Source organism: Callithrix jacchus, chromosome 5 (genome assembly GCF_049354715.1).
Source record: "Callithrix jacchus isolate 240 chromosome 5, calJac240_pri, whole genome shotgun sequence".
Classification (NCBI taxonomy): domain Eukaryota; kingdom Metazoa; phylum Chordata; class Mammalia; order Primates; family Cebidae; genus Callithrix; species Callithrix jacchus.
This window is the reverse complement of record NC_133506.1, coordinates 76801072-76827703: the sequence shown is the minus strand read 5'-3', so window position 1 is coordinate 76827703 and position 26632 is coordinate 76801072. Positions and strand designations below refer to the sequence as shown.

Below are 26632 nucleotides of genomic sequence, written 5' to 3'. Positions count from 1 at the left end.
TTCACTCAAGGCAGTAAATGGCAGAAGTAAGCTGGGGACCCTGTCAAGTCTGATGACTCCAGCAAGACCTTACTGCTTCTCACTTGATATTTGCTTACTTGCAGAATAAACTTTGTTTGTTTGTTTGTTTATTGAGACAGAGTCTCACTCTGTCACCAAGTGCCAGGCTGGAGTGCAGTGGCGCAATCTCAGCTCACTGCAACCTCTGCCTCCAGAGTTCAAGCAATTCTCCTGCCTCAGCCTCACAAGTAGCTGGGACTACAGGCACGCACCACCACACCCAGCTAATTTTTGTAATTTTAATAGAGACGGGGTTTCACCATGTTGGCCAGGATGGTCTCGATCTCTTGACCTTGTGTTCCACCCGCCTCAACCTCTCAAAGTGCCGGGATTACAGGCATGAGCCACACCATGCCTGGCCTAATCTTTTATTTATATAGTTTTTAATTTATTTATTTTTGAGATGGAGTCTCACTCTGTCACCAGACTAGAGTGGAGTGGCGCAATCTCGGCTCACTGCAACCTCCACCTCCCGGGTTCAAGCCATTCTCCTGCCTCAGCCTCCCCAGTAGCTGTAACTATAGGAATGCACCACAACACCCAGCTAATTTTTTTATTTTTAGTAGAGACGGGGTTTTACCATGTTGGCCAGGATGGTCTTGATCTCTTGACCTTGTGATCCACCCGCCTCAGCCTCCCAAAGTGCTGGGATTACAGGCATGAGCCACCAAAGGCATGAGCCACCATACTTGGCCAATTTTTATTTACTTTTTCCTCTTTTTCTGCTTTCATTTCCTCTTCCCATGTCCGCAGCACCTAGCCTTCCTGTGAGTGCTCAAGTTTCACAATAGTTTCAACTATCACCTCTGTACAGACGATATCTCCCAACACTCAGAACCACATCATTAGCCTTGACATCTCCTTCAAACTTTGAACTCTTATCTCTGCCACATCATCTCCCCCTCAATATGTCCAAAATCAAAACTCGTCTTTCTCCACTTAAGTGTCTCCTCCGGGCTGGTGCCATGGCCCTAGAGTCCAGGCTGAAATGAGGGTTGAATGACAGGCAGGATCCTTTGACAACAGCTCTCCCCTCAAACTCAGCAGACAGCAAAGTCCTTTGGGTCCTGCCTTTAGGGGATCTCTTGAGTTTTGTCTCTTTCCTTTTGAACCTCATTTTTATTCTCTGTAATCGAAGCCCACTTCATTTTACACCATGATTTTTTAAAATTTTTTCTGCAAAGACTTAACTATGATGACTTAACCATGATTATTTTTTATATTCAGTGTAAATGGATGTTAATATATTTTGAGTAGATTTTAATATATTGATATAATATGGCGTAGGGCCTCAAAAATATAAGTCTAGAACTCGCAATATCTTAAATGGGCCCTAATACACACTTTTTTTTTTTTTTTTTTTTTTTTTTTTTTTGAGATACAGTCTCGCTCTGCCACCCAGGCTGGAGTGCAATGGTGTGATCCCGGCTCGCTGCAACCTCTGCCTCCCAGGTTCAAACAATTCTCCTGCCTTAGCCTGCCAAGTAGCTGGGATTACAGGTACCCACCACTATGTCCAGCTAATTTTTGTATTTTTAGTAGAGATGGGGTTCCACTATGTTGGCCAGGCTCGTATCGAACTTCTGACCTTAAGTGATACACCTGCTTTAGCCTCCCAAAGTGCTGTGATTACAGGTGTGAACCACCACACCTGGCCCCTAATACACAGTTCTTTTACCACCTGAGGTTTGAAATTTCACTGTTCCTGCTGTGCCTAAATGGGACAGTGTAGAAGAAAAACAACAGGCCCACGCAATGCTCTTCTCCCTGACTCTGCATGATGTACTCAGAACCACCAGTGAACAACCACTGTGAAAGCTGCCCTGTGCTGCAGTGGAAAATTTTAACACAGACCTGAAAGCTCAGGGGCATTGAGGGGTAAACCCTAAGCATCTACCAGCCTACCTGCCCCCACAAGCCATCAGAACCTATCTAATCAGCTAGGGAAGTTTTACACCAGGATTTTTTCAATAGTCACAAAGGGCTTCTAGGCCTCCAGGTTCTCTTGTCATCACTACATCATATCACCAGTTCTAGACTCATCTTCAAATACGTGTGTGTGTGTCTGTCTGTGTCTGTGTACATGTGTGTACGTGTGTGTGATCTGCTCACTTTCCTGCTCACAAACCTCAAAAGGCTTCCAAGTGATCTTGGAATAATGCCTGACTCCTTCCCTGGGCACTGAAAATCTATCACTAACAAACACAGCCCACTTCTGCCTTCACCTCCATATTACGCCCCCAGCCCCACCCCAGTCCTCTGCCGTGGCCTGGCTCTCCCAGTTGACCTTCCCAAAATGTCCTGGGAAGACTTGTTTCTGAGTCATGAGCCCTCAGCTCCCCAAGCCTAGAACCTCTTTCCAGCCCCCCTCACCCAGATAAAAGTCTGCCTCCTTCATTAGACAGGAGGATAGAGGTAAAGGCATGGCTTTGGAATCAGAAACCCTGGATTTCAGTTCTGGTTCAATTGCCTACTAGCTGTGGGGCCTTTTAGCCAATCCCTTACCCTGGTAGGCCTCAGTTTCCCCATTTAGACAGTGGGAATAGTAATAATATGAATCATATAAATCCCTCGGGCTTGCAGAGAAAAATAAACATAATAAAATATATAAAATTATCATGTAAACTGAAAAGTACTAAAAGATTATTATCTACACAGTCACTACTCCCCCATCTCTTCCCTCCTTCAAAATACAACATTGTTATTAATAATTATTATAACAATTCTGCTAATATTTTGTATTTACAACACACTTTATTATTTTCAAATACCATGTATATACATCAAATCCACTGTTCACAATTCAATCAGTTTAGGATAACTTAATCTTAGCAAAGTGATTTATCCTTTTCATGTCTACACACTTCTCTTCCCATCTCTATTGTCCACTCTTTTAGGGCAGTGATCTTAGCTCATACCTCTCTTCCCCATCCCCAGCGCAGAGTCTTAGACCAAGGAGGCACTTCCAAAAATGAGAGGTTATAGGCATAGACTCTAGATCCAGAGATCATATGAAACTCATTTCAGCTGCTGACTAGTTGTATGGCTTTGGGCACGTTGCTTAAACTCTCAGTGGTTGTTTAATGGGAATGATATTAGCACCTACCTCACAGGACTATTATAAAGCATCAGTGAATCAATGTGGATGAAGCCTGGCATGTGGTCATGTGGTGAGTTCTTAAGTCTTTTTTATTTTATTTTATTTATTTATTTTTTGGGACGGAGTCTCTCTCTCTTGCCCAGACTGGAGTGCAGTGGCGCCATCTTGGCTCACTGCAACCTCCACCTCCTGGGTTCAAGTGATTCTCATGCCTCAGTGCTGGGATTAAACTTGTGAGCCACCACACCTGGCCCAGTTCTTAAGTCTTAACTATTACCATTAAATGAAACTCAGGGTCTGATTCCATTCTTTTCTTATCACTTCAGACCTTTCAACACATGAGTCAGATGACTTCCCTGTGAATCATTTTGATTCATTTATTCGCCAGAATGAACATTTACTGAGCATCTGCTACATGCAAAAGGCTGCACCTCAAATAAAAGCAACTGTGCTTATGCCCGATCGCCCTCTCTTGCTTTCTTCTGAGCCAGAACTTTGTCATGGATTCTGTCCTTCAGCCTTCCTCTCTTGTTTTCTGGAACAGGAAATAAATCAGTTGGTGTTCCAACATCGAATCACCTAGGGAAGTTCCAGGTCTTAAAAAAAGGTATTCATATTTCTTTACTGAAAGGCTTCTCACATCCCTTAATATGCTAATATTTTTCATGAATGTCTAATAGGAGGGAATAGAGTTTAATATTTCTTAAACTCATTCAACCACAAGACCGTTTATTTCAAAGTGACCCTCCCAATCAGCATTCTGTCAAATCTACTTTAGAAAATACTTTGTGAAAGTTCTGTCTCTACCTACTCCTCCTCTGCTCATAAAATCATCTTGATTAATGCAAACTGTCTTTGGAAAAATCCCACCTACAGGAAATTCTACCCACTGGAGAATGATTAATGAACCTTTGATTCAGCAAACACTGATTATATACAATCTAAACAGATCACACTGTATTGCAGTAAATGGCTCTGAATTCTACATGTACAATTGTCCCTATATAGTCAAATATCACTGTATTTTAGCAAAAAAAAAAAAAGTCTCCAAAGTAACCATAAGAATTGTCACAAAGGCCATATATTTTCATTAGAATCCACTAGAGCTGCACTCAGAACTTACTTACTCTTACTTTAGCTTGATCTTAATTTTGTAATCTCTTTCCCAATCGGTAACACAAAATCAGGCTAGTGAAGACAAACTTACCACAGAAAGAAATTACACCTGAGAGCTGGCGGCGAAGGCAAAGATAGAAAATCTAAAAAGTAAGGGTGTGGTGGCTCACGCTTGTAATCCAAGCATTTTGGAAGGCTGAGACAGGCGGATCACCTGAGGTGAGGAGTTCGAGATTAGCCTGGCCAACATGGTGAAACTCCATCTCTACTAAAAATACAAAAATTAGCCAGGCATGGTGGCATATGCCTGTAATCCCAGCTACTTGGGAGGCTGAGACAGGAGAATTGCTTGATCCTGGGAAACAGAGATTGCAGTGAGCCAAGATCACACCACTGCACTCCAGCCTGGACAGCAGAGCAAGACTCTAATAAATAAATGTGGACACAAAAATTCACAGGAGGAACAATTAGTGCAGGCATGACCCACTAAGAACCCACTATACTTGATGACTTTACTATATCATCTCCCGGAACCCCAGAGTGATCAAGAAAAGCTTAAATTTGATTCAAGATAGTAGGTTACACAGAGCAGGATGATGTAAAATACATTTTGGAAAGCGTTTCTTCCAACAGATTTTTAAACAAACAAATATATAAATAAGACTGGATGTATTAAAAGGTCAACCTTAAATTTCCAGAGATTTCTGAGACAAGGAGCACACAATCCCATACCAGTGCCAGGTAAATGGGGTGTAGTTACTGCCCACACTATCGACCACCCATTGCTTGACAAAGCATCCTGTCGTTCTGCCCTTCAGTGACCTTCTTAGCACACTCTGCTCCAGTTCCACTCTGCCCCTAGGACTCTCTAAGTCTCAAAGATCTGTGTCCAGCGTCAAAATCCCTACACAGCTGACTTGGCATTATACAGCCTCCGCTGGTCATTTATCCAAGTAACTTAACAAGAGTGAGAGATCAGGGCTACGACGCATTTTCATCTAACAAGTTAATGGTGATCCCCCAAATATAGCCAAGTTAGAGTGCTGGGCTGGCAGATTTGGGAATATAAAGAGACCTAGGGGCCACACTCCCGAAATTGCTGTGACCGCAGCATCTCTAGGTAAGTGCTCACAAGTGGCCACTTTTTTGCTCCATGTAGCTATCATTGCACCTGATCAGGTTACCAGTCCGGGCAGGGAGGCAACAAAGTAGACTTTACTGAGGGCCTACTAAGTGTAAGGTCTTGTGTTGAGTGCAGTGTTGGAGACAAGATGGAAAGACAAGACAGTTACATTTCAAGAAGCTTTTACAAGGGGTGAAAAGACAAGAGTATAAACGATGACGATATAAAAAATATTCACCTGCCGAACAAAACTGAGTATAATGCATAATACCTCCTCTGACTAGGTCAATGTTACACTGTTCAGTTAGCAAATTAACATGGTAACTTGTGGTATCTCTTCTGCGATTGCTTAAGCTATTATTTGAAATGTTTATGGTTAATTTGTTTCCCATGTCAGGATTTCTGAAAAATGGCTGTGGGGAGAAATAATCCCAAGCATCTTACCCATCTTAGAATGGTCATAGTCTGATTTGAACTGACTGGTTTGCAGACTGGTCTTACATGGCATGCCTCATGGACTTGGGACTGAATTGTGTCTAACAGTTCAATAGCATCCTTCAGGAGGACTTGTGATGCTTTGAATTCAGGCCACCATCTCTACTGGAGAACTTTCTGTTATAGACTCATAGGGCTGAAAGGAATCTTGGAGATTTTCTCGTGTAACTGATTCATTTTACAGAAGGAAAGAGATGCCCAAAGAAATCACAACAGCTACTTAACAGAACTGATACTAGAATTCTGTAGCTCTGCCTCCATATTTTATTTTTTTAATTGAGGATTCAGAATATAGTATGTAATACTTTAATTTTTTTAAAGAAATGTGTGAGAATTTTAGGATATTGCTGGAGATTATTCAAGATGCATTAAAGGTGGAGAAAGGAGGCAACAAGAATAGTAAACCAAGTCCTAAATGTCTGTTCCTGCCTAAACGGGACTTCATGAAATGTTCCCCCGGCTCCATAAAAGCACTGTATGGTAACTGGGAAGTTTGCTTAGATGACGTTTGATATTGAAAATTTTTCAGACACTCATGCCTCCTTGAGATAACCACATCGTTTATAAACTCCTAGGGCTGAGAATCCTTAGTCCCAGGTGAGTTTTCAGCTGCCCTACCTTCATCATCTCCAGGGGGAATTTAGAACCTTTAAGAGAATAAAGAAGTCTTGGTCCACAATTTATAACTTTTCTCCTATTGAAAAAAAAAGAGGGGGGGAACTGCCCATAAGCATTCAAGTTGCAATCTGGAACATTCCTTTCCCTGCTTTCTTTCTTCCCCGTCCCCTCACAGCACTCCAGTCAGAAGCAATTTCTCTAAGTTCCCATAGTACAAATTTAGAAGAGTCTAAACAAATTTAGACCCTTTAAAATGTGTCTTAATCTTGTTCAAAGACTTATTTGAGCGTTCTCTCATCCCTTACTAACTTTTGCATTCCTGTCGGCAGATCCTGTACTATATTTTTCATATCCCCTGAAGGAGCTGATGCAGTACATTATAGACACAGATGTTTCTCAAGAGAGTATTAATTAAATGTTGTAATTAACCAACTATTTAAATAATAATTTTAACCAAAAGTAAAAATTCAAAATGGCAAATTTATTTCATTCCATGCCATCTACTGTGTATCTATTTAAGGTAGATAAGCTAGAACAAACATAGTTTCTATATTTATTTAAAGTCTTGGTAGATCATTTGAGGATTTTTTTGGTTTCTTTTTTGTTTCTCAAATTATCCCCAGGAAGACACTTTATTCCTGAAGGACGCTGACTGTCACTCAGGAGCCAAGAAGGTAAGAGTTGTTTTCAACTGGATCATGAATGCAATCACTGAAATCAACAAAGCTTGTTTTACACGTTCTCATTCTTGCTTCACTCATAAGAAGATGAAATTGATGAATTTGAAACCAATAACTATTCTTAATGGTAGATTTAAAAATATATATAGGTTTTGTCAAAGGAAGAATGGCTTCTCATATTTGCTCATTATACCAAAATGTACAAAATATAATGCAGAATTTTGACATACAAGCTCCAGGTCAATATATAGTAATTACTTGGCTCAGAACATGAATTTTGTAGAGTCCAGTTGCAGTCTTCACACACAGGCTAACTTTGCTGCTCCTTAATCAAAGTCTGCACCCCTGAATCCACACAGCTGCACTTCCCTCACACGTCATGCTGAAAGAATGAGGAGGGATCAGCTCAATCCCATGCCCAGTATGGTAATAAAAACCCTATCCCCTTAAAATGTGTGTTTGTTAGAGGTGATTCTAGATAGATTGGGACCAACAAAGCCAAGGTGTCATTCAGTCATGACCACATCATTGCTGATAAGACACAGTAGTGGTGAAATTCCCTAGAGAGGAATGAAAGTTGAGAGTAGTGTCATGGTGCACTGAGGGCAAACAGAAAGATAGGAGCCTCAGAAGGGGGTGATGCAGGGGTGGTTGTCTCAATTAGAAAACCCTTAAAGACAGGAACAGAGGAGGTGGTTGAAGGGGCACAGCTATGCAATGGTGGAAACAGGTCCTGCTCTTGGAACACAGAAGAGGCTAATTAAGGGAATTCTTGAGGGTGGCGTTCAGTGAGCAGCATGAGTCATGCCTAGAGACTTGGGTCAGATCTAACAGGTGAAGTTTATCAGTCAAAAATGAATGGTTTTCCCTTGGGTCCCAACTCACAGTTGCATAAATACAGAGAGAAGTTCTGACTTAGCAACTGCATGCAACGAGAGGATTGAGGGGCTTTGCTCGACACGGAGTGGTGCGTCAGCAGTGTGAAACGTGGCTGCCAACAGGCAATCACCACCTCAGGCATGACACCTAGGTCAAGAGGGGTGAGGGCACACTCCAGTGGAGGGTGACATGTGGTTTGGATATCACACTTTAAGAGATTAACGGGAGTGGGTTCAGAGAGGAGTGACCGAGATGGTAAGGGATTCAGAAGCACATCATAGAAGAAGCAAAGGAAGCTGGGGCTACTTAGCATGGAAAAGATAAAGCAGAACACAGAACACCCATCAAAAGGGGGAAGGGTTGTCACGTAGGAAGGTTTGAACTTGTTCTGCTGTTACCAGGGGCTAGAATGAGAACTCTCCTGAAGTTATGGAGAGCCAGATTTTAATTTAAAGCAAGAAGAATCTTTGACCAATCAAACCTGCCCCAAAGGGAAAACAGTTGTGCCTAAAAGTATTCAGCTAGTTTGGATGCACCATTGCAAGCACATGGAGGGCTAACTCAAGCATTATCTAGGTAATACTACTAGGAATGCTGGGTTCTGAGTCATGGTTAGAGTAAGTAAAGGGAGAAAAATCTCTGCTTGAAAAGTATCAGTGAGGCCCAGATGGAAAAGCCTTGTTTTTCCAGGAGGACTAAAAACATGGCTCAATTATCAATTATTGTGGCCTTTCCCCAACTTCAGACTTTATTATTCTATTGCCACCACAAGTTTTGCAATAACCATGTTAACACCAGTACTGACAGTTTACTTAATAATTTTATTAACATTGATGCATTTTCTTTTACTTGTTTTTAAAGTTACCTTACATTCTTGTTATATCAGCATTAGCTGAGAAATTTGTAAGATATTTAAAAGCTCAACAAACTCCAGACCTACTGAATATTCATAGTAGGATTCATATGCCCATTTAAGTTTGAGAAACACTGCTTTTTTTTTTTTTTGAGATAGAGTCTTGCACTGTCACGTGGTCTGTAGTGCAGTGGCGCCATCTTGACTCACCACAACCTCCACCTCCTGGGTTCAAATTATTCTCCTGCCTCAGTATCCCGAGTAGCTGGGATTACAGGCGCATACCACCATGCTCGACTAATTTTTTGTATTTTTAGTAGGGATGAAGTTTCACTATGTTGGCCATACTGGTTTAGAACCCTTGACCTCATGATCCACCTGCCTCAGCCTCCCAAAGTGCTGGGATTACAGGTATAAGCCACTGTGCCCAGTCAAGAAATACTGCTTTATATCATCGAATACACGGATATAGCATACTTCCTAAATGTTAAGCAAATATTAACCTATTTTTTTCTTTTTTTTTTTTTTTGAGATGGAGTCTCTCTCTGTAGCCCAGGCTGGAGTGCAGTGGCATGATCTCGGCTCACTGCAACCCCTGCCTCCAGTGTCCTAGTTCAAGCAATTCTCCTGCCTCAGCCTCCCAAGTAGCTAGGACTACAGGCACGAGCCACCATGCCCAGCTAATTTTTGTATTTTTTAGTAGAGATAGGGTTTCACCATGTTTGCCAGCCTGATCTTAAACTCCTGACCTGGTGATCCACTTGCCTCGGCCTCCCAAAGTGCTGGAATTGCAGGCATGAGCCACCGCACCCAGCCATTACCCTATTTCTATCCATTCTGATTTTTTTTTCATTCTTTACAAATTTATCTCTGAAATGAGGATGTATATTACAATCTATGAAAGGAGTATTGCAGTTTAACTTCACTGCATTTTTTTTCTTTATTTGTGGAACTTACAATTGGTGGCATGTTTTGATAAAATCGGGTAATAGGCTTTAAAATAAGCATACAAATATTAAATTAATAAATATTTGCCTAAAATCATTTTGTGCACAAGCAGTGAGAATGTGCCATGGTTTTGGCTTTAGAAAAGCAGGGTAGCTTCATAAAAGCAAAGTAATGCTTTAAATCAGTGGTTCCCAAACATCTCTCTGAGGCCCTTATGAAAAAATCAGATTCCCTGGTCCCAGCCACAGAGATTATGTGGCAGATGGTTTTGATGTAGATCATCTTCCAACACTTCTGGGTATCATGCTTAACACTAAGTCAAGTAAATATTATAAGGTCGTAAACCTGTAAGCAGTCAGGATTCTCTTATGCAATAGTGCAGCCATTCTCAAAGTGTGATCTGAAGGTCCTTATAGAGTCCCAAGAACTTTTTAGGAGGTTCATGAGGTTAAAACAATTTTACAATAATACCCAGCTGCTATTTGCCATTTTCACTGTTTGAGTGATACAAAAGCAAGGATGAATAAATACCTTACTACCAATCAAGGCACTGCACCAAACTGCATTATAATTCCCTGTATTCTTCACTACCATACACTTGCACTAAAAAATTTCATTACTATTTTATGTGATGAAATGGGAAGTCCACCAAAGTTTGATGGCTGTCTCCTGGAAAAGCACATGTGCATTTGTATGAGTTGCAAGGTGAACTATCCACTTTATTCTTAAAGTACCATATATATATATTTTTTTTTTTTGAGAGAAAGTCTTGCTCTGTTGCCAGGCTGGGATGCAGTGGCGTGATGTTGGCTCACTGCAACCTCTGCCTCCCAAGTTCAAGTGATTCTCTTGCCTCAGCCTCCCAAGTAACTGGGATTACAGGCATGTGCCACTATACTGGGCTAATTATCATATTTTTATAGATACAGGTTTTCACCATGTTGGCCAGGATGGTCTCAATCTCTTGACCTTGTGACCCACCTGCCTTGGCCTCCCAAAGGGACCATTTTTATTTAAAAGACCAACCAGCAGACAAACTATGGTTATTCAGACTTGGATATTTGGCAAACATGTCCTCCAAAAGGAATAGTGTGGTCATCATCTAGAGGAAAAAACTGACAGCATTCATTTTAAATCAGAACTTTGAGCCTTTAAACACAAACAAGAATGTGTACAGGAAAACATGTATTTGCCACCATTAGCTTGACAGCTTCCTATACTGAAAGAATTTTGTAATGATATCATGGTGGTGATATTGATGATGGGAGTTTTTTAATATTGTGTAAGAAAATGTGTTCACATTTGGAAGTACTATATAATTCAGTGAATCAGTATTTTCCAAACAACCATCTATGGGAAAAGAAGATCCACTCAAAGTGCAGGACAGACTAGTGGATTATAATGTAATGGATTACAAAATGTTTATTGATACGGCTTCAGATTCCATATTGCAACTAGCCTTTAAGAAACGACCACTTGTCAAGTTTTGGTTCAGTATTTGAAAAGGTGACTAAAATACTCTTTCCTTTTCCAAATTACATAGCTAAATATTTTATAATTACTTTCACCAAACATAACAGCAATGGCATGAATGCAGAAGCATGTATGAGAATCCAATAGTCTTCTAGTGAGGAGACATTAAAGAGATTTGCAATAAATGAAAAACACTACCCTTCTCACTATTTTTTTTTTTGTTTTGGAAAATATGGTAATTTTTATTAAAATATTTATGTTGGCCAGACACAGTGACTCATGCCTGTAATCCCAGCACTTTGGGAGGCTGAAGTAAGTGAATCACCTGAGGTCAGGAGTTTAGGACCAGCCTGGCCAACATGGTGAAACCCCATCTCTACTAAAAATAAAAAAGTAGCTGGGCATGGTGTGCGTGCCTGTAATACCAGCTACTTGGGAGGCTGAGGCAGGAAAATCACTTGAACCCAGGAGGAGGATGTTGCAGTGAGCTGAGACTATGCCACTACACTCTAGCCTGGACGATACATTGATATTCTGTCTTAAAAAAGTAAAATAAAATAAAATATTTATATTAATGTAATGAATTTGATAGTAATTTTCAGTTAATTAATAAATATTTTTTATTTCTCAATTTTAATTTCCAATATGGTAAATATCAATAGATATGATTTACATAAACTAAATCTTATGGGGCTCTCAGTCATTTAGTTTTAAGAGTGTAAAGGAGTCAGCCAGGCATGGTGGCTCACCCCTGTAATCCCAGCCCTTTGGGAGGCTGAGGCGGGCAGAACAGAAGGTCAGGAGATCTAGACCATCCTGGCCAACATGGTCAAACCCCATCTCTATTAAAAATACAAAAAAATTTAGCTGAGTGTGATGGCATATGCTTGTAGTCCCAGCTACTCAGGAGGCTGAGGCAGGAGAATCGCTTGAATCCAGGAGGCGGAGGTTGCAGTGAGCTGAGATCATGCCACTGCACTCCAGCCTGGTGCCAGAGCAAGACTCTGTCTCAAAAAAAAAAAAAAAAAATAGTGTGAAGGAATCCTACAACCACGAAGCTTAAGAACCACTGCTGTAGTGAAATCCACTTAAGCCATTACACTAGGGACTATCTTCAAAGAAATGAAAGAGAAAATCAATGTGGATGAATTCTTATTCATGCTCCAGGTAGTAACTGAGAGACTAAACCAGCATGATGGCTGCAGGCCAAGAGCCTTATTTGTGGGTGCCACATTTGAATTCCAGTCCCTTACTGTGAGAACTTAACCACTAACCTACAGATAGTTCAGCAGAGCCACTGGCCAAAGAAAAACTAAAATGCAACTTATCTGAATAAGGCCCAGCAGGAAGCAGATGCTTTTCTTTCTGTGAGACAGAACCCCACAGAATCACAGGAAGGGATATTTAAACAATGACTATTTACCAATAAAGAGAGCAAGTTCATAAAGGCTAAGATGGGGAAGAGAACTATAACATGTCCAACTTTCCCACTACAAAAACAGGACATTAAAGACTGCATTCAAAAAATTTGAAAAATATGATGTATTTTTTCTTTTTTCGAGACAGAGTCTTGCTCTGTCACCAAGCTGGAGTGCAGTGGCACAATCTTGGCTCACTGCAACCTCTGCCTCCTGGGTTCAAGCAATTCTCCTGCCTCAGCCTCCTGAGTAGCTGGGATGATAGGTGTGCGCCACCATGTCCAGCTAATTTTTTGCATTTTTAGTAGAGACGGGGTTTCACCATGTTGGCCAGGATGGTCTCAATCTCTTGACCTCATGATCCGGCTGCCTTGGTGTCCCAAAGTGCTGGGATTACAGGCGTGAGCCACCGTGCCTGGCCAATATGATGTATTTCTTTTGGTTAGCCGAATGTGCTAACTGATTGCACCACAGAGACAGGTACTGTGATGTATTTCTTAAGAGAGATATGGAAAGGTGTTTGTGGGGTGTGTGTGTGTGTATGACTTAACTCTATTTTATGTCAGTTAGAGAACTGAGTGGGAAGGAAAAGAGAAGAGAAGGGAAGGGAAGAGGAAAAATGATAGTTGAGGAAAACAGGTGATGGAGTAGAGGAAAGAGGTCCAGAGGAGGAGTGGGAGAAGCAAATGCAGAGAGAAGGAACAGTCCACCCCGGACTTGCAGGAACCTTAGACAGGAGCTGGGCTGGCTTCTCTGTTCTAAATGAGAAGAGGCTGTGGCCCAGAGAGGTTAAGTGGTTTGATCAGTGCTAGGACTTTAAGATGAATTTTCTGCATTCTAAGTAGGGACGATATATTACATAAAAGGAGGAAAAAATACATAAAGAGAAGGGCAAGAAAGGCCAGCAAAGGGAGATAGTTTGGGAGAAAGTGATACAAGGGATAAGAGACTTATACCCCCTACACACACACACACACACACACACACACACACACCATGCGGCGAGTTCTAAGGTGGGTATTAATCTAAACTAAACAGTGCTTGTCACACCCTGACAGGGCTACGCACAAAGTTTAGAGACTGCGTTTAGAGTTTAGAGGCCCAGTACTTCCCAACTTCTATGCATAGGAATCACCTGGGGCTCTTGTTAAAAAGCAGTGCTGATTCCATTATCTTGGGTGGATCTAAGATTCTGCATTTCTTCATGAACTACTGCATGAGGCTGCTACATTTCAAGGACCACTCTGGGAATAGGAGGGCACTATACCAGCCATCCTCAGTGTGGTCTCTGGATCAGCAGCATCTACATCACCTGGGAACTTGCTAGAAATGCCCATATTTAGCCCCACCTCAGACCTACTGAATCAGAAACTGTGCGGATGAGGCCTGTAATCTAGCTTTCAAAGCCCTTTGGGGGATTCAGTGCATGTTTAAGTTTGGGACCACTGGCCAGGAGCAGTGGCTCATGCCTGTAGACCCAGCACTTTGGGAGGCTGAGGTGGGCAGATCACCAGATCAGGAGATCAAGATCATCCTGGCCAACATAGTGAAACCCCATCTCTACTAAAAATACAAAAAATAGCTGGGTGTGGCGGCATGTGCCTGTAATCCCAGCTACTCAGGAGGCTGAGGCAGAATTGCTTGAACCCAGGAGGCGGAAGTTTCAGTGAGCTAAGATCATACCACTGCACTCCAGCCTGATGACAGAGCAAGACTCCATCTCAAAGAAAAAAAAAAAAGTTTGGGACCATCACCCTGAGCCATTTCGCCTTCCATCATCTTGTTATTTAAATAAATGTGACAAATCTTCATGTTCGAGTCATTTACTTTTCACGGGGTTAACCAAAATGTCTGTTAAGAATTTTCAGCATTCCTATGATGATTTTCAAATATTATTTTTTATACTTTAAGTTCTGGGGCACATGTGAAGGATGTGCAGGTTTGTTACATAGTAATACATGTGCCATGGTGGTTTGCTGCACCCATCACCCCATCATCTACATTAGTTATTTCTCCTAATGCTCTCCCTCCTCTATCACACCACCCCCTGCTATCCCTCCCCTATTCCCCCTCCCCCCTGACAGGCCCCAGTGTGTTATGTTCCCCTCCCTATGTCCATGTGTTCTCATTGTTCAACACCCACTTATGAGTGAGAACATGTGATGTTTGTTTTTCTGTTCTCGTGTCAGTTTGCTGAGAATGATGGTTTCCAGCTTTATCCACGTCCCTGCAAAGGACATGAACTCATCTTTTTTATGGCTGCATAGTATTCCATGGTGTATATGTGCCTTATTTTCTTTATCCAGTCTACCACTGTTGGGCATTTGGGTTGGTTCCAAGTCATTGCTATCATCAACAGTGCCGCAATAAAAATATGTGTGCATATGTCTTCATGATAGAATGATTTATAATCCTTTGAGCATATACCCAGTAATGGGATTGCTGGGTCAAACAGTATTTCTAGTTCTAGATCCTTGAGGAATCACCACACTGGGACACTGAGGTCACAGGCTCAAACTTGATGAGCAGTTTAGAAAGTGTTTCCTAAAGCCTCTTTCATTGGGTTCAGCTTGGCTCTAATTGGCCTCTAATTGGTTCAGACATGCATACATGGGGCTAAACTAAATATTCCCAAAATTGACACTCAGAGGATTGAAAAAAAACCTTCATGCTTTTTTGTTATCATAAAATATCCCCTGTAGCTTATTCCCACTTGCACACTTTAAGTTCCTAGACCTGGCCATCAATCCCTCAGGACCTATGTTCAATCTTGGAGCCTTTGAATCTGGTCCCCTGTTTGAATGGAATAGTGGGTAGGGGCCCTGCAGATTCAGTCGTCACCTGAGCACAAGACTCAGCAGTCCCTCTGGTCTTCCCAGCCCTCTGCAGTCATGAGCTCTGATGCAGAAATGGCCATTTTTGGAGAAGCAGCTCCCTACCTCCGGAAACCAGAGAAGGAGAGAATCGAGGCTCAAAATCGGCCATTCGATTCCAAGAAAGCCTGCTTTGTAGTGGATGATAAAGAAATGTATGTGAAAGGCACGATCCAGAGTAGGGAAAATGACAAAGTCACAGTCAAGACCCTCGATGATGACCGGGTGAGTGTTGATTCCAGATGTCTTTGATCATATGAGCATGCTCATTTTTCTTTGGAGTAGAATATCAGAAATTGCATGCTGGTTCTTTGGAATCTGAAGATAGAACAAAACTTAGTTTCTCTGTTCTGCGGTGAAGTAGCAAGTGAAAGCTACCATTGCATGCGTCTTCACTCTTCCCTCTTTCCTTCTCCAAGGACGTGGGCTTTAAGGGGTTTTGTGGTGTTTGCTTTAGAGGAAAACAGCAGGTGAGGGCAGAAAAGGTTGGGCTATTTAAGGAAGAGGCTGATACTAGATGGGGTGACCAATTATTCCTCTCTGGGCTGCAGAGTGGTTCCTACAGAGGAAGCTCAGGAGCCACTGACTCGGTTTATGTGGAGAATTATCTTGTACTTACTGGACATCCACCTGATTTAGGTCACAGTGATGATCGTTTTGCAAATATAAGCATATCTCAGCACCTGCTTTCCCAAAGTTTCCCAAAGATGTATACGGCAGGTATGAATCTCATTTCACAAACTCAGGGATATGAGACAGACCTTGCTTTTATTTTTTGTTATTAAACTTAACCTCTGATTTCAGACCCTTTTAAGTGGGCTGGGAAAAATTTTTTTCAGTCACTCTTGGGGTGCCCCTACCGCCACCTCAGGGATGTGTCACACTTTCAGAACTAATGCAGTACCACATTGGAGTCTCACAGCCTCCCTAGAGGATCTATTAAGAAGCAAGTCCCAGTCCTTAGAGGTTCAGGATACATAGACTTTTCTACCTCCCTTTTGGCTACCTTGAGTTTCTGTCTTTTTTCCAGTCTGGGGTGGTAGAGTAGAAGGGCCTCTCTTCCTCAAAAAATGTGGTCTATACCAATGAAACTCCTTCCTTTTACCTTTGCTGCGAAACCTCAAAGTTTTCCTAAGAGCTTCAGTTTTTGGAAAACAAAATCCAGAAAGTATTACAGGCTCTTTTTCTTTTCTTTCCCTATTTTCTACCTCTCCTGAGTCATGGAGTACAAAGACAGCTGTATGCTTGAATGGGGGAGAGAGGTGGGAAAAACACAGAGAAGAAAAAAAATTAAATAATATTCTCACAATATTCAGCAAAGAACCATGATGCACCCCCAAATGTTTGAACTATTAGAACAGAGGTACAAATAATTATGGGAGCCTTGAAGCAACAGGGGAGAGACGAGACAGGTCATGGAAGAGGTGGTGGTGGAGCTGAGCTTTGAAGGTTTCTAAACAAAATTTTCATGAAGACATACCAGCTGAAGGAGCCCCCCATGAGCAGGGATATTGAGGCAGAAAAGCACAGAACCCTTTGGAATAGTTCTTTGTAACCTTCCAACCTTTGTCTCATGACAGCACTCAGAACAAATAGGGTAAACAGAGGCAACCTGGCCTTGGGGCCCAAGGGCTCCAAAGCTCTGCACACCTGTAACCCACTCCTGGTACACATGACAGCAGGATGACTTGGGGCGTGGGGGGCGTCAGACCAGAATTGGTTACATAGTTTGACCAGAATCAGATTCTTCAAGAACTGTTATTTATGGATCATGTTTGGGCATGGAAATGATCCATCAAATTATCCATCCCAATGGGATAATTGCTCCACAATATCTCACGACTTCTACCACACCAGTAATGTGTGATGCAGACGCTTGGCTCACCCATTTATTACCTGCTTTTCCTCTCAATACCCAGACACTCACTCTGAACAATGACCAGGTCTTCCCCATGAACCCTCCCAAGTTTGACAAGATCGAGGACATGGCCATGATGACTCACCTGCATGAACCTGCCGTTCTGTACAACCTCAAGGAGCGCTACGCAGCCTGGATGATCTACGTGAGTGCCTGTAAACACCTTTTTATTTCATTTCTCTCTCTGAGTAAAAACAAGCTCCGAATGATAAATGTTCTGATTTTCCCAGACCTACTCAGGCCTCTTCTGTGTCACCGTCAACCCCTACAAGTGGCTGCCGGTATACAACCCCGAGGTGGTGTCTGCCTACAGAGGCAAAAAGCGCCAGGAGGCCCCACCCCACATCTTCTCCATCTCTGACAACGCCTATCAGTTCATGCTGACTGGTGAGTAATTTCTTTGATTCATATTTTTTGAAGCTATCCTTAGTTAATTTCGGATGGGCATTGGCCATCTGAAGGGTGAAATAAAGTGATCTTAGGAGAGTCAGATGATTTCAGGATGTAAAGCAAGGGGTACAACATCTTCCATTGCCAATCACAGCGCATGACAAGGCTTGTGGTTATGGCTGAAGCTACACCAAGCTCATGCTTATTTGGGAGAATGTGGAACACAAGGAGATGCCCTACCTTTGTCCCTAGGGAACCCCCAACCAATCCAGGTGTGCTTGGAAGAGAAAAACTATATTAGTAGCCCCTCAGGGAATGCTATGTTGGAGAAATGGGTAAATCAGTGTTCCTGCCTTCTTCCCCAAACTCAGGCTCCCCTTTACCTCCTTAAATTTCCATAATGACCTGGGGAGTAGAGACATGGTAACGCTGTCGTGCCATGATGCCTAATATCAAGTCCGTCTGTTCAGCCTTCATCTGACTTGACTTGGAACAGATACTAGAAGTAGAAGCAAGGCCAGGTGCAGTGGCTCACACCTGTAATACCAGCACTTTGGGAGGCCAAGGCGGGTGGATCACCTGAGGTCAGGAGTTCAAGACCAGCCTGGCCAATATGATGAAACTGTATCTCTACTAAAAATATAAAACTTTAGCCAGGGATGGTAGTGGGTGCCTGTAATCCTAACTACTGGATAGGCTGAGGCAGGAGAATCACTTGCACCAGGGAGGAAGAGGTTGCAGTGAGCCGAGATCACACCATTGCACTTCAGCCTGGGCAACAAGAGTGAAACTCCATCCCCTGCCACCAAAAAAAGATCAAGTATCTGAGATCTGTAGATGCTTAAAAATTACCTAATACAAGGGTTTCCAAACTTCTGTCATTTCTGTCTCACAATCACAATCCTTGCTGTGTCTGCAAACTTCATATTTTTTCTTGAAATTAATTAATAGCACATTAATTTTAAAGGGAAGACTAATACCACAATTTCTACTGGTTTGGGATGGCTGCTGTAACAGAGTATCACAGACTGCGGGAGGCTTACACAATAGAAATGTACTGTCCCACAGTTCCGGAGGATAGAAGTCCAAGGTCAAGGTGTCGGCAGGACTGGTTTGTCTGAGGACGCTGAGAGACAATCCGACTCACGCCTCTCTCCTAGCTTCTATGGTTTGCTAGCAGCAATCTTTGTTATTTTGGATTTGTAGAAACCACCCTGATCCCTGCTTTAATCTTCATATGGCTTTCTCCCCATGTACTTATGTGTCTCCAAATTTCTTCTATTTATAAAGATACCAGTCATATTAGATCAGGAGCTTGCCCTACTCCAGCGTGACCTCATCTTGACTGATCACCCCTGCATCTCGCTTACATCTTATTTCCAAATAAGGTCACATTCTGAGGTCCTAGTGTTAGAAATTCATATATTGAATTCTTGGATAGGCTGAGGAATATATTGAATATATTGAATTTTAAAGGGACACAATTGAATCCATACTCTATTGTAAATGGAAAACCAGTATCACTTTTCACAAGTAGAAGGTAAAGATAAAAGAAAAATTCTGTAATACCAACCAGCAGCTATAAATGCTAATGAAAAGCTATGGCCCCACAGGCTCTGAACCTGACACTTGCTTTCTTTGTGAAAAAGGGTGATGGGGCCAGGCACAGTGGTTCAGGCCTGTAATCACAGAACTTTAGGAGGCCAAGGTGGGCAGATCACGAGGTCAGGAGATCAAGACCATCCTGGCTAACATGGTGAAACCTCGTCTCTACTAAAAATACAAAAAATTAGCCGGGTGTGGTGGCGCATGCCTGTGGTCCCAGCTACTTGGGAGGCTGAGGCAGGAGAATTGCTTGAACCCAGGAGGCGGAGGTTGCAGTGAGCCAAGATCACACCACTGCACTCCAGCCTGGCAACAGAGCAAGACTTCGTCTCAAAAAAAGAAAAAGGATGATGGGAAAGAGGTAGCAGGAATTAAAAATCTACAAACATGAATAAGTTCTTTGCTGGGGGATTCACCAGTCACCTCCCAGGCTGGTCAATTTGCACATCCCACATTTGGGAAATATGTCTAAATTGTCCTGGAGAAGATTAGACATGCCCAAATCATACCACTAGTTAATGGCAAAGACATTAACTACAGCCTGTGTTCTCCCCCAACCATCCCCCCAACAGTATTGTTTTAATGTTCTGTTTATTGTTTACTTGTTTTGTTTTGCTTCCCTCTGCATTTCTAGATCGAGACAACCAGTCTATCCTCATCACGTAAGTAACCCCTGTTTGCACCATCATGACTTGGAAAGCAGTACCCTCCCTTCCACTCTCCTTTATCCCATTTACTTTTAAATTGGCAGCGGAGAATCCGGGGCTGGGAAGACTGTGAACACCAAGCGTGTCATCCAGTATTTTGCAACAATTGCAGTTACTGGGGACAAGAAGAAGGAGCAACAGCCGGGCAAAATGCAGGTGAGCAGCCACCTGCACCCAGAGGCTTATTGGAATAAGTATAATTTAAAGCCTGGGTGAGCACCAAGTGTCTGCAGGGCATGTGCACAGCAGAGATGGCAAATAGGAAGGAAAAACCCTTCCTTCTCTATATCCTCACACAGAACACTTCTGACATTAAATGCGTGGGGTTTTCCCACGCCAAACAATTCTCCGATTCTCTTCAGACACCAACTGGTTGTCCTACAATTCAATCCAATTCTGATACTACCTAGAGAGAGCATCAAATCTCAGAAGTTAAGGGCTCAGTCCTGCAAAACTACCCTCACTTTAGATACCAGGGACAAGTGAGGGCCTCCTGAACTTCTAACCAAGCAGCTATTAATGGGGAATTTCACAGCCCCCTTCTCAGGTTTGATAATTACCTAGAATTGTTCATAGAACTCAGAGAAACTCCACAACCTTGACCAACTCCACATCCTCCTCTGGAGAAGGAATGTTTATACCAGTGGTTTTCAAACTGGAGTACACATCAGAATCAACAGGAGGGATTTTTAACAAAGGGTGGCAGGGCCCAGACCCAGAATTCCTGATTGTGTAGATCTAGGGTGGGAGCTCATATTTTGCATTTCCTTTTTTTTCTTTTTATTTTGTAGAGACAGGGTCTCATTCTGCCACCCAGGCTGGAGTACAGTGGCACACCATCATAGCACACTGTAACTTCAAACTCCTGGGCTCAAGCGATCATTCCTGCCTCAGCTTCTTGAGTAGCTAGGACTGCAGGAACCACCATGCCTGGCTAATTTTTTTTTAATTTTTTGTAGAGATGGGGTCTCACTATGTTGCCCAGGCTGGTATCAGACTCTTAGCCTCAAGTAATCCTCGTGCCTCAGCCTCCCAAAGTGCTAGAATTACAAGCATGAGTTACCATACCTGGCATTTCTCACATACTCCCAGGTAGTGTTCACGCTGTTGGGCCAGGGACCACACTGTGAGAACCACTAGGTTTGACAGCAGTTTCTAAATTGCTCTGGGCCCCAGAAGGATAAGCAATCATGGAGGTGAAGGTGAAAACTCTGCTTTCTACAGTGGATTTCTGAATAATCACCCTCATAACATTTTTTTTTGCAACATAAAAAATCTTTTTGAGAACCACTGTTTTTATTATGTCATCTCTCGGGTCACTTGCTTCGCATTCTATTTCTCCTTCTGAAGACAAATATCTATGATATTAGGGGTCATATTACATGCAATAACAGAGGTACATGTTATAAAAATCCATGATTTGTAATGAAATATTATCAGAAAGGCAGTCTGGATGTTTTGATGGAGGGAGTACTATTCCTTCCTAGAACCTGGCATGACCAGAAGTCATGTTAATGCTATGCCAATAAGAGCCTGTCTAGGATGGGATCTTGAAAACACCTCAGGTTGGCTGGGGGTGGGGTGTGGGTACTGCACAGATCACCAGGTAGAGCTGGTCAACATCTCTCTCTGAACCTTCCAGGAGCTTTAGTCACCAAGAAAACTTCCACAGTTTTAGTCACCAAGAAAACAATCTAAAGTCCTCTCTTTCCTCTTCTTGTTTATTTTTAGGGAACCCTGGAGGATCAGATCATCCAGGCCAACCCACTGCTGGAGGCCTTTGGAAATGCCAAGACTGTGAGGAATGATAACTCCTCAAGATTTGTAAGACCCAGCCCAACTTTTAAGTATCCTCCCACAACCATCCCCTCTCCTGAAAAGCTGGATATGAAAACTTTCCCCATAAACTAGAATATATACCAGGGCCTTTTTCTACCCCCACGTGATTGAGGTCAATCTACCAACCTGGAATATTTTAACACATTTTGAGGAAGGTGTTGGCTTCTTCCTAGTGGGCGGAGGAAGGATTTTGCTGCCCTACCCTAACTAGTCAATGTCACCTCACAGCATCCTGATTCAAATGCATTCACAACATCCTGCTTCAAATTCCACAATTAGAGATCAACTTTATGCTAAAATTGGTCTCTCTGTGTGGAAACATCTTAAAATGTAAACATCCATTAAGCCAAATCTATTGACCTAGACATGGAAACCTTAGTGACATAAGTTAGCAGATTTGACCTTTTCCAACTCAGTAGGGATTGGGAGCAGAGAAAACCTAGTGAAGGCAGAAGAGCTCAAAAATTTGAAATAGGCTGGGTGCAGTGACTCACGCTTTAATCCCAGCAGTTTGGGAGGCTGAGGTAGGTGGATCACTTGAGGCCAGGAGTTTGAGACTAGCCTGGCCAACATGATGAAAACCCATCTCTACTAAAAATATGAAAAATTAGCCAGGTATGGTAGCACATGCCCATAATCCCAGCTACTTGGGAGGCTGAGGTAGGAGAATTGTTTGAACCTGGGAGGCAGAGTCTGCAGTGAGCCAAGATCAATTGCACCACTGTACTCTAGCCTGGACAACAGAGGGCGACTCTGTCTCAAAAAAAAAAAAATTTGGAATAGATGCATACTGAAGATATTGAAGGATACGTCCCATCCTTCAACATTGTACTTAGGATTATCTTAATCAGAAAGATACTTACTTCCACATTGGAAATAAACACATATCCAGTCCTCCATTTCATTTCACTGGCCAGTGGAGCAAGCACTGAGAGGCAAAGACATCATTTGTACCTATAGTTGCAAAAGCACATTAAAACTTCACACATCTTAGTAGTTGGATAGTCTCAAACTTGTATTTTGTCGCCCCTCAAAGATAAAATGGTTATTGATGAGAAAGTAGATACATCAATTAAGGACTATGGCTCTGAGCCTTGACTTTTGTTTTCTTGGATATATTCTTTGTACCCTGTGCCCTGCCCAATTGCATCTCTATCTTCCCTAACTAAACTCTTCCTCGTGGAAGATCTGGGCACTTGTTACACGGCAGAGGTATGTTACACATGCCTGGACCAAATTAGCTATTGCACTGGCCTGACACCAGCTTAAAGCGAAAAACAATACCTTCAGGCACTCCCTCTTCTTACTCCCATCATTTAGTTCATGGGCCTCTACTCTTAGCCCTGACCCCAAAGTCACAGTCATTCTGGTTATTTTATCCTCTGTCCACCCTCCAAACATTTGCAGGCTATAGGTGACTTCCATTGTCTTCCATTAAGCAGCTAAAAATATTGAAGACCCAGCAATTACAATGCACACATACCTTCGCTAACCCTTCACTAACTTTTTTTTTTTTTTGAGATGGAGTCTCACTCTGTTGCCTGGGCTGGGGTGCAGTGGTGTGATCTCAACTTACTGTGACCTCTACCTGCTGGTTCAAGTGATTCTCCTGCCTCAGCCTCCCAAGTAGCTGGGATTACAGGTGCCTGCCACCATGCCTTGCTAATTTTCATATTTTTATTAGAGGCAGGGTTTCACCATGTTGACCAGGCTGGTCTCGAACTCCTCACCAGCCCATCTTGGCCTCCCAAAGTGCTGGGATTACAGGTGTGAGCCACGGCACCTGGCCAACTTTTCTTAGGGTTCATTAAGAAAATATTGAGGCTACTGCTAAGAACCATCCACATTTCAGATGCTGTGGGTGAATGAGCAAGAAAACATTTTTTTGTCCTCAAATTTGCTCACAGTGTCATTGAGGACCAATTAAGCACATCATGTATGAAGCAGGTGTCTACATACAAACACACATATAAAATTTTACCTCCCGGCCGGGCGTGGTGGCTCACGCCTATAATCCCAGCACTTTGGGAGGCCGAGGTGGGTGGATCATGAGGTCAAGAGATCGAGACCATCCTGGTCAACAAGGTGAAACCCCATCTCTACTAAAAATACAAAAATTAGCTGGGTATGGTGGCGCGTGCCTGTAGTCCCAGCTACTCAGGAGGCTGAGGCAGGAGAATTGCTTGAACCCAGGAGGCGGAGGTTGCGGTGAGCCGAGATGGTGCCATTGTACTCCAGTCTGGGTAACAACAGCAAAACTCCGTCAAAAAAAAAAAAAATTTACCTCCCACTCCCCAGAAAATGGGGGACCTAGACCCTGAGTTGTTCTTTTGGTAGCCAAGAAGCCAGGCCTAAGCCTGAGCCTGAGCCTGTGAGCTAGATGTGTCTGTAGTAAGCCATATGTAAAACTCAGGCAAGAAATCTCAGGAGTAGCATCTATTAAAATAGAAGCAACAAAAATAAAAGTCAGACAGAACAATCCAACCATTTATCAATTCAAAGTTGTTATGAATATTTAAGAATCCAGGTATAAGAGAATAGGATAAAAACCAGGTGGGCAGTCAAGAGTGAAGTAGTCTCAAGCAGAGAGCTGGAGAAGGAGCCTGTGGGCATCCCCTGAGCTGTAGGAACAGGGCCTGGTGCTTGGGTAGAGCTACCTGAGTCTTGGCTGACTCAGCCTGGGAGCTCTGGGCATCAGGTGGAGAGGCTGGAAGTACTCATGTTCTGACATCCCTTCCTCCCTGACCCTACACCTCCCACCCATCTGTGGCAGCACCTGTCCAAGGCCAGCCACAAAACCATATGAATCAAATAACTGTAATGTTTGTCTACCTGTTATTGGACAGGGGAAGTTCATTCGGATTCATTTTGGAGCCACAGGAAAGCTGGCGTCGGCAGACATCGAAACCTGTGAGTCCAGACACTCTATAAATCCGTTGGTATTTGGCCACAAAAGCATCTCTTGGGAACCTAAAATCACATTGTGTTTGTTACCTTAGATCTGTTAGAAAAATCCAGAGTGACATTTCAATTATCCAGTGAGAGAAGCTATCATATTTTCTACCAAATTATGTCAAACAAGAAGCCAGAACTAATTGGTAAGCTCTTAGAATATCTTTATATTCCAAATCAGTGACATTGTGGGGGAAAAACCCAGAGTAAGTTGCGCATGAGCCATTAAAGGGATCTCTGTGTTTCACAGACCTGCTTCTGATCTCCACCAACCCCTTCGACTTCCCCTTTGTAAGCCAAGGAGAGGTCACGGTGGCCAGTATTGATGACAGTGAGGAATTGTTGGCGACAGATGTAAGCATGCCATTTATTTGTTTATACACAGAATTATTGAGTTTATGAACTGAGAGACATGTTAGTGAGCTAATGGGAAAACTGAAATCCAGGGATACTAAGTAATTAGACCTAATATCTCAGAGATCAAGAGCTCAGAGAGTTAGCACAGATTGGCCCCCTCCCTACTCAGCTCCCCTTCACAGCATTCCAAAATGGGAATCCAGAAGGTTTACCAAAGCAAGCCTTCAGTTCTGTCCTCTAGCCTTTTACCTAGAACGCCTTTTTGCACCTATAAGATCGTAACATAACATTTGTTGAAAGTTTTCATGCTGCAAAACCACCCACAGGGTTCTTCAAGAAAATTTAGAAAATATTTAAAAGTATAAAGCAGAAAATCGTCCCCACTCTGTAATAGCCTCTCCATTTTTCTTTCTGCCTTTCACTTTGGGCTCACCTTAGACACCCAGCTCCTCGGCACACCTGCCAGGCCTGTGGCATTTATTTTGGGGACATACCTGAAGGATTAATAATCACAGTAACAATAATAACTAAATTGAGCACTTACATGAGCCAGGCGCTGAGATAAGTGGCTTTACCTGCATTATCTCATTATAGTCTTAAGAGCACCTCTGGCATAGGTGTCACTATTGTCTCCATTTTACAAATATGGAAGCTGACTCTTAAAAATATATATAATTTTCTGGAAGGCACAGTTGTCGATGACAGAGTCCCTCCCTCCCTTCTTTCTTTCCTTCTTTCCTTCCCTCCCTACCTCCCTACCTCCCTTCTTTAATCCTTTCTTTTCTTCTTTCTTTCTTTTTTCAGACAGAGTCTCACTCTGTTGCCAGGCCAGAGTGCAATGGTGCAATCTTGGTTCTCTGCAACCTCTGCCCCCCAGGTTCAAGCCATTCTCCTGCCTCAGCCTCCCAAGTAGTTAGAATTGCAGGCACATGCCACTATGCCCAGCTAATTTAAAAAAAATTTTTTTATTTTTTGTAATTTTAGTAGAGACAGGGTTTCACCATGTTGGCCAGGCTAGTCTCGAACTCCCAACCTCAGGTGGTTCACCCACCTCTACCTCCCAAAGTGCTGAGATTTTAGGCATGAGCTATTGTGTCCGGCCCAATGACAGAGTATTTAAACATAGGTCTGCCTAACTACAGAACTTACATTTTTAATTAAAGTATACTGTCCCTGAGCAATTCATCTCCACCCCTGTTGGCTCCATCCATACAAAAGCTGCAAGAGC

General features: G+C 42.6%; 1 protein-coding gene across 1 annotated transcript in view; it reads left to right on the top strand.

Annotated features, from left to right (window-relative positions):
• The first annotated feature begins 5368 nt into the window (after positions 1-5368).
• The window catches only part of MYH13 (myosin heavy chain 13), a 71210-nt gene continuing 49946 nt past the window's right edge, over positions 5369-26632 (top strand). Inside the window, exons 1-11 of the mRNA XM_078373036.1 lie at positions 5369-5396; positions 7136-7186; positions 15643-15861; positions 17556-17699; positions 17785-17941; positions 20184-20211; positions 20301-20412; positions 21988-22080; positions 24942-25005; positions 25095-25193; positions 25298-25401. Of these exons, the coding sequence (XP_078229162.1) occupies positions 15655-15861; positions 17556-17699; positions 17785-17941; positions 20184-20211; positions 20301-20412; positions 21988-22080; positions 24942-25005; positions 25095-25193; positions 25298-25401 (1008 nt within the window). The 5' untranslated portion in view covers positions 5369-5396; positions 7136-7186; positions 15643-15654. The remainder of the gene's footprint in view (positions 5397-7135; positions 7187-15642; positions 15862-17555; positions 17700-17784; positions 17942-20183; positions 20212-20300; positions 20413-21987; positions 22081-24941; positions 25006-25094; positions 25194-25297; positions 25402-26632) is intronic.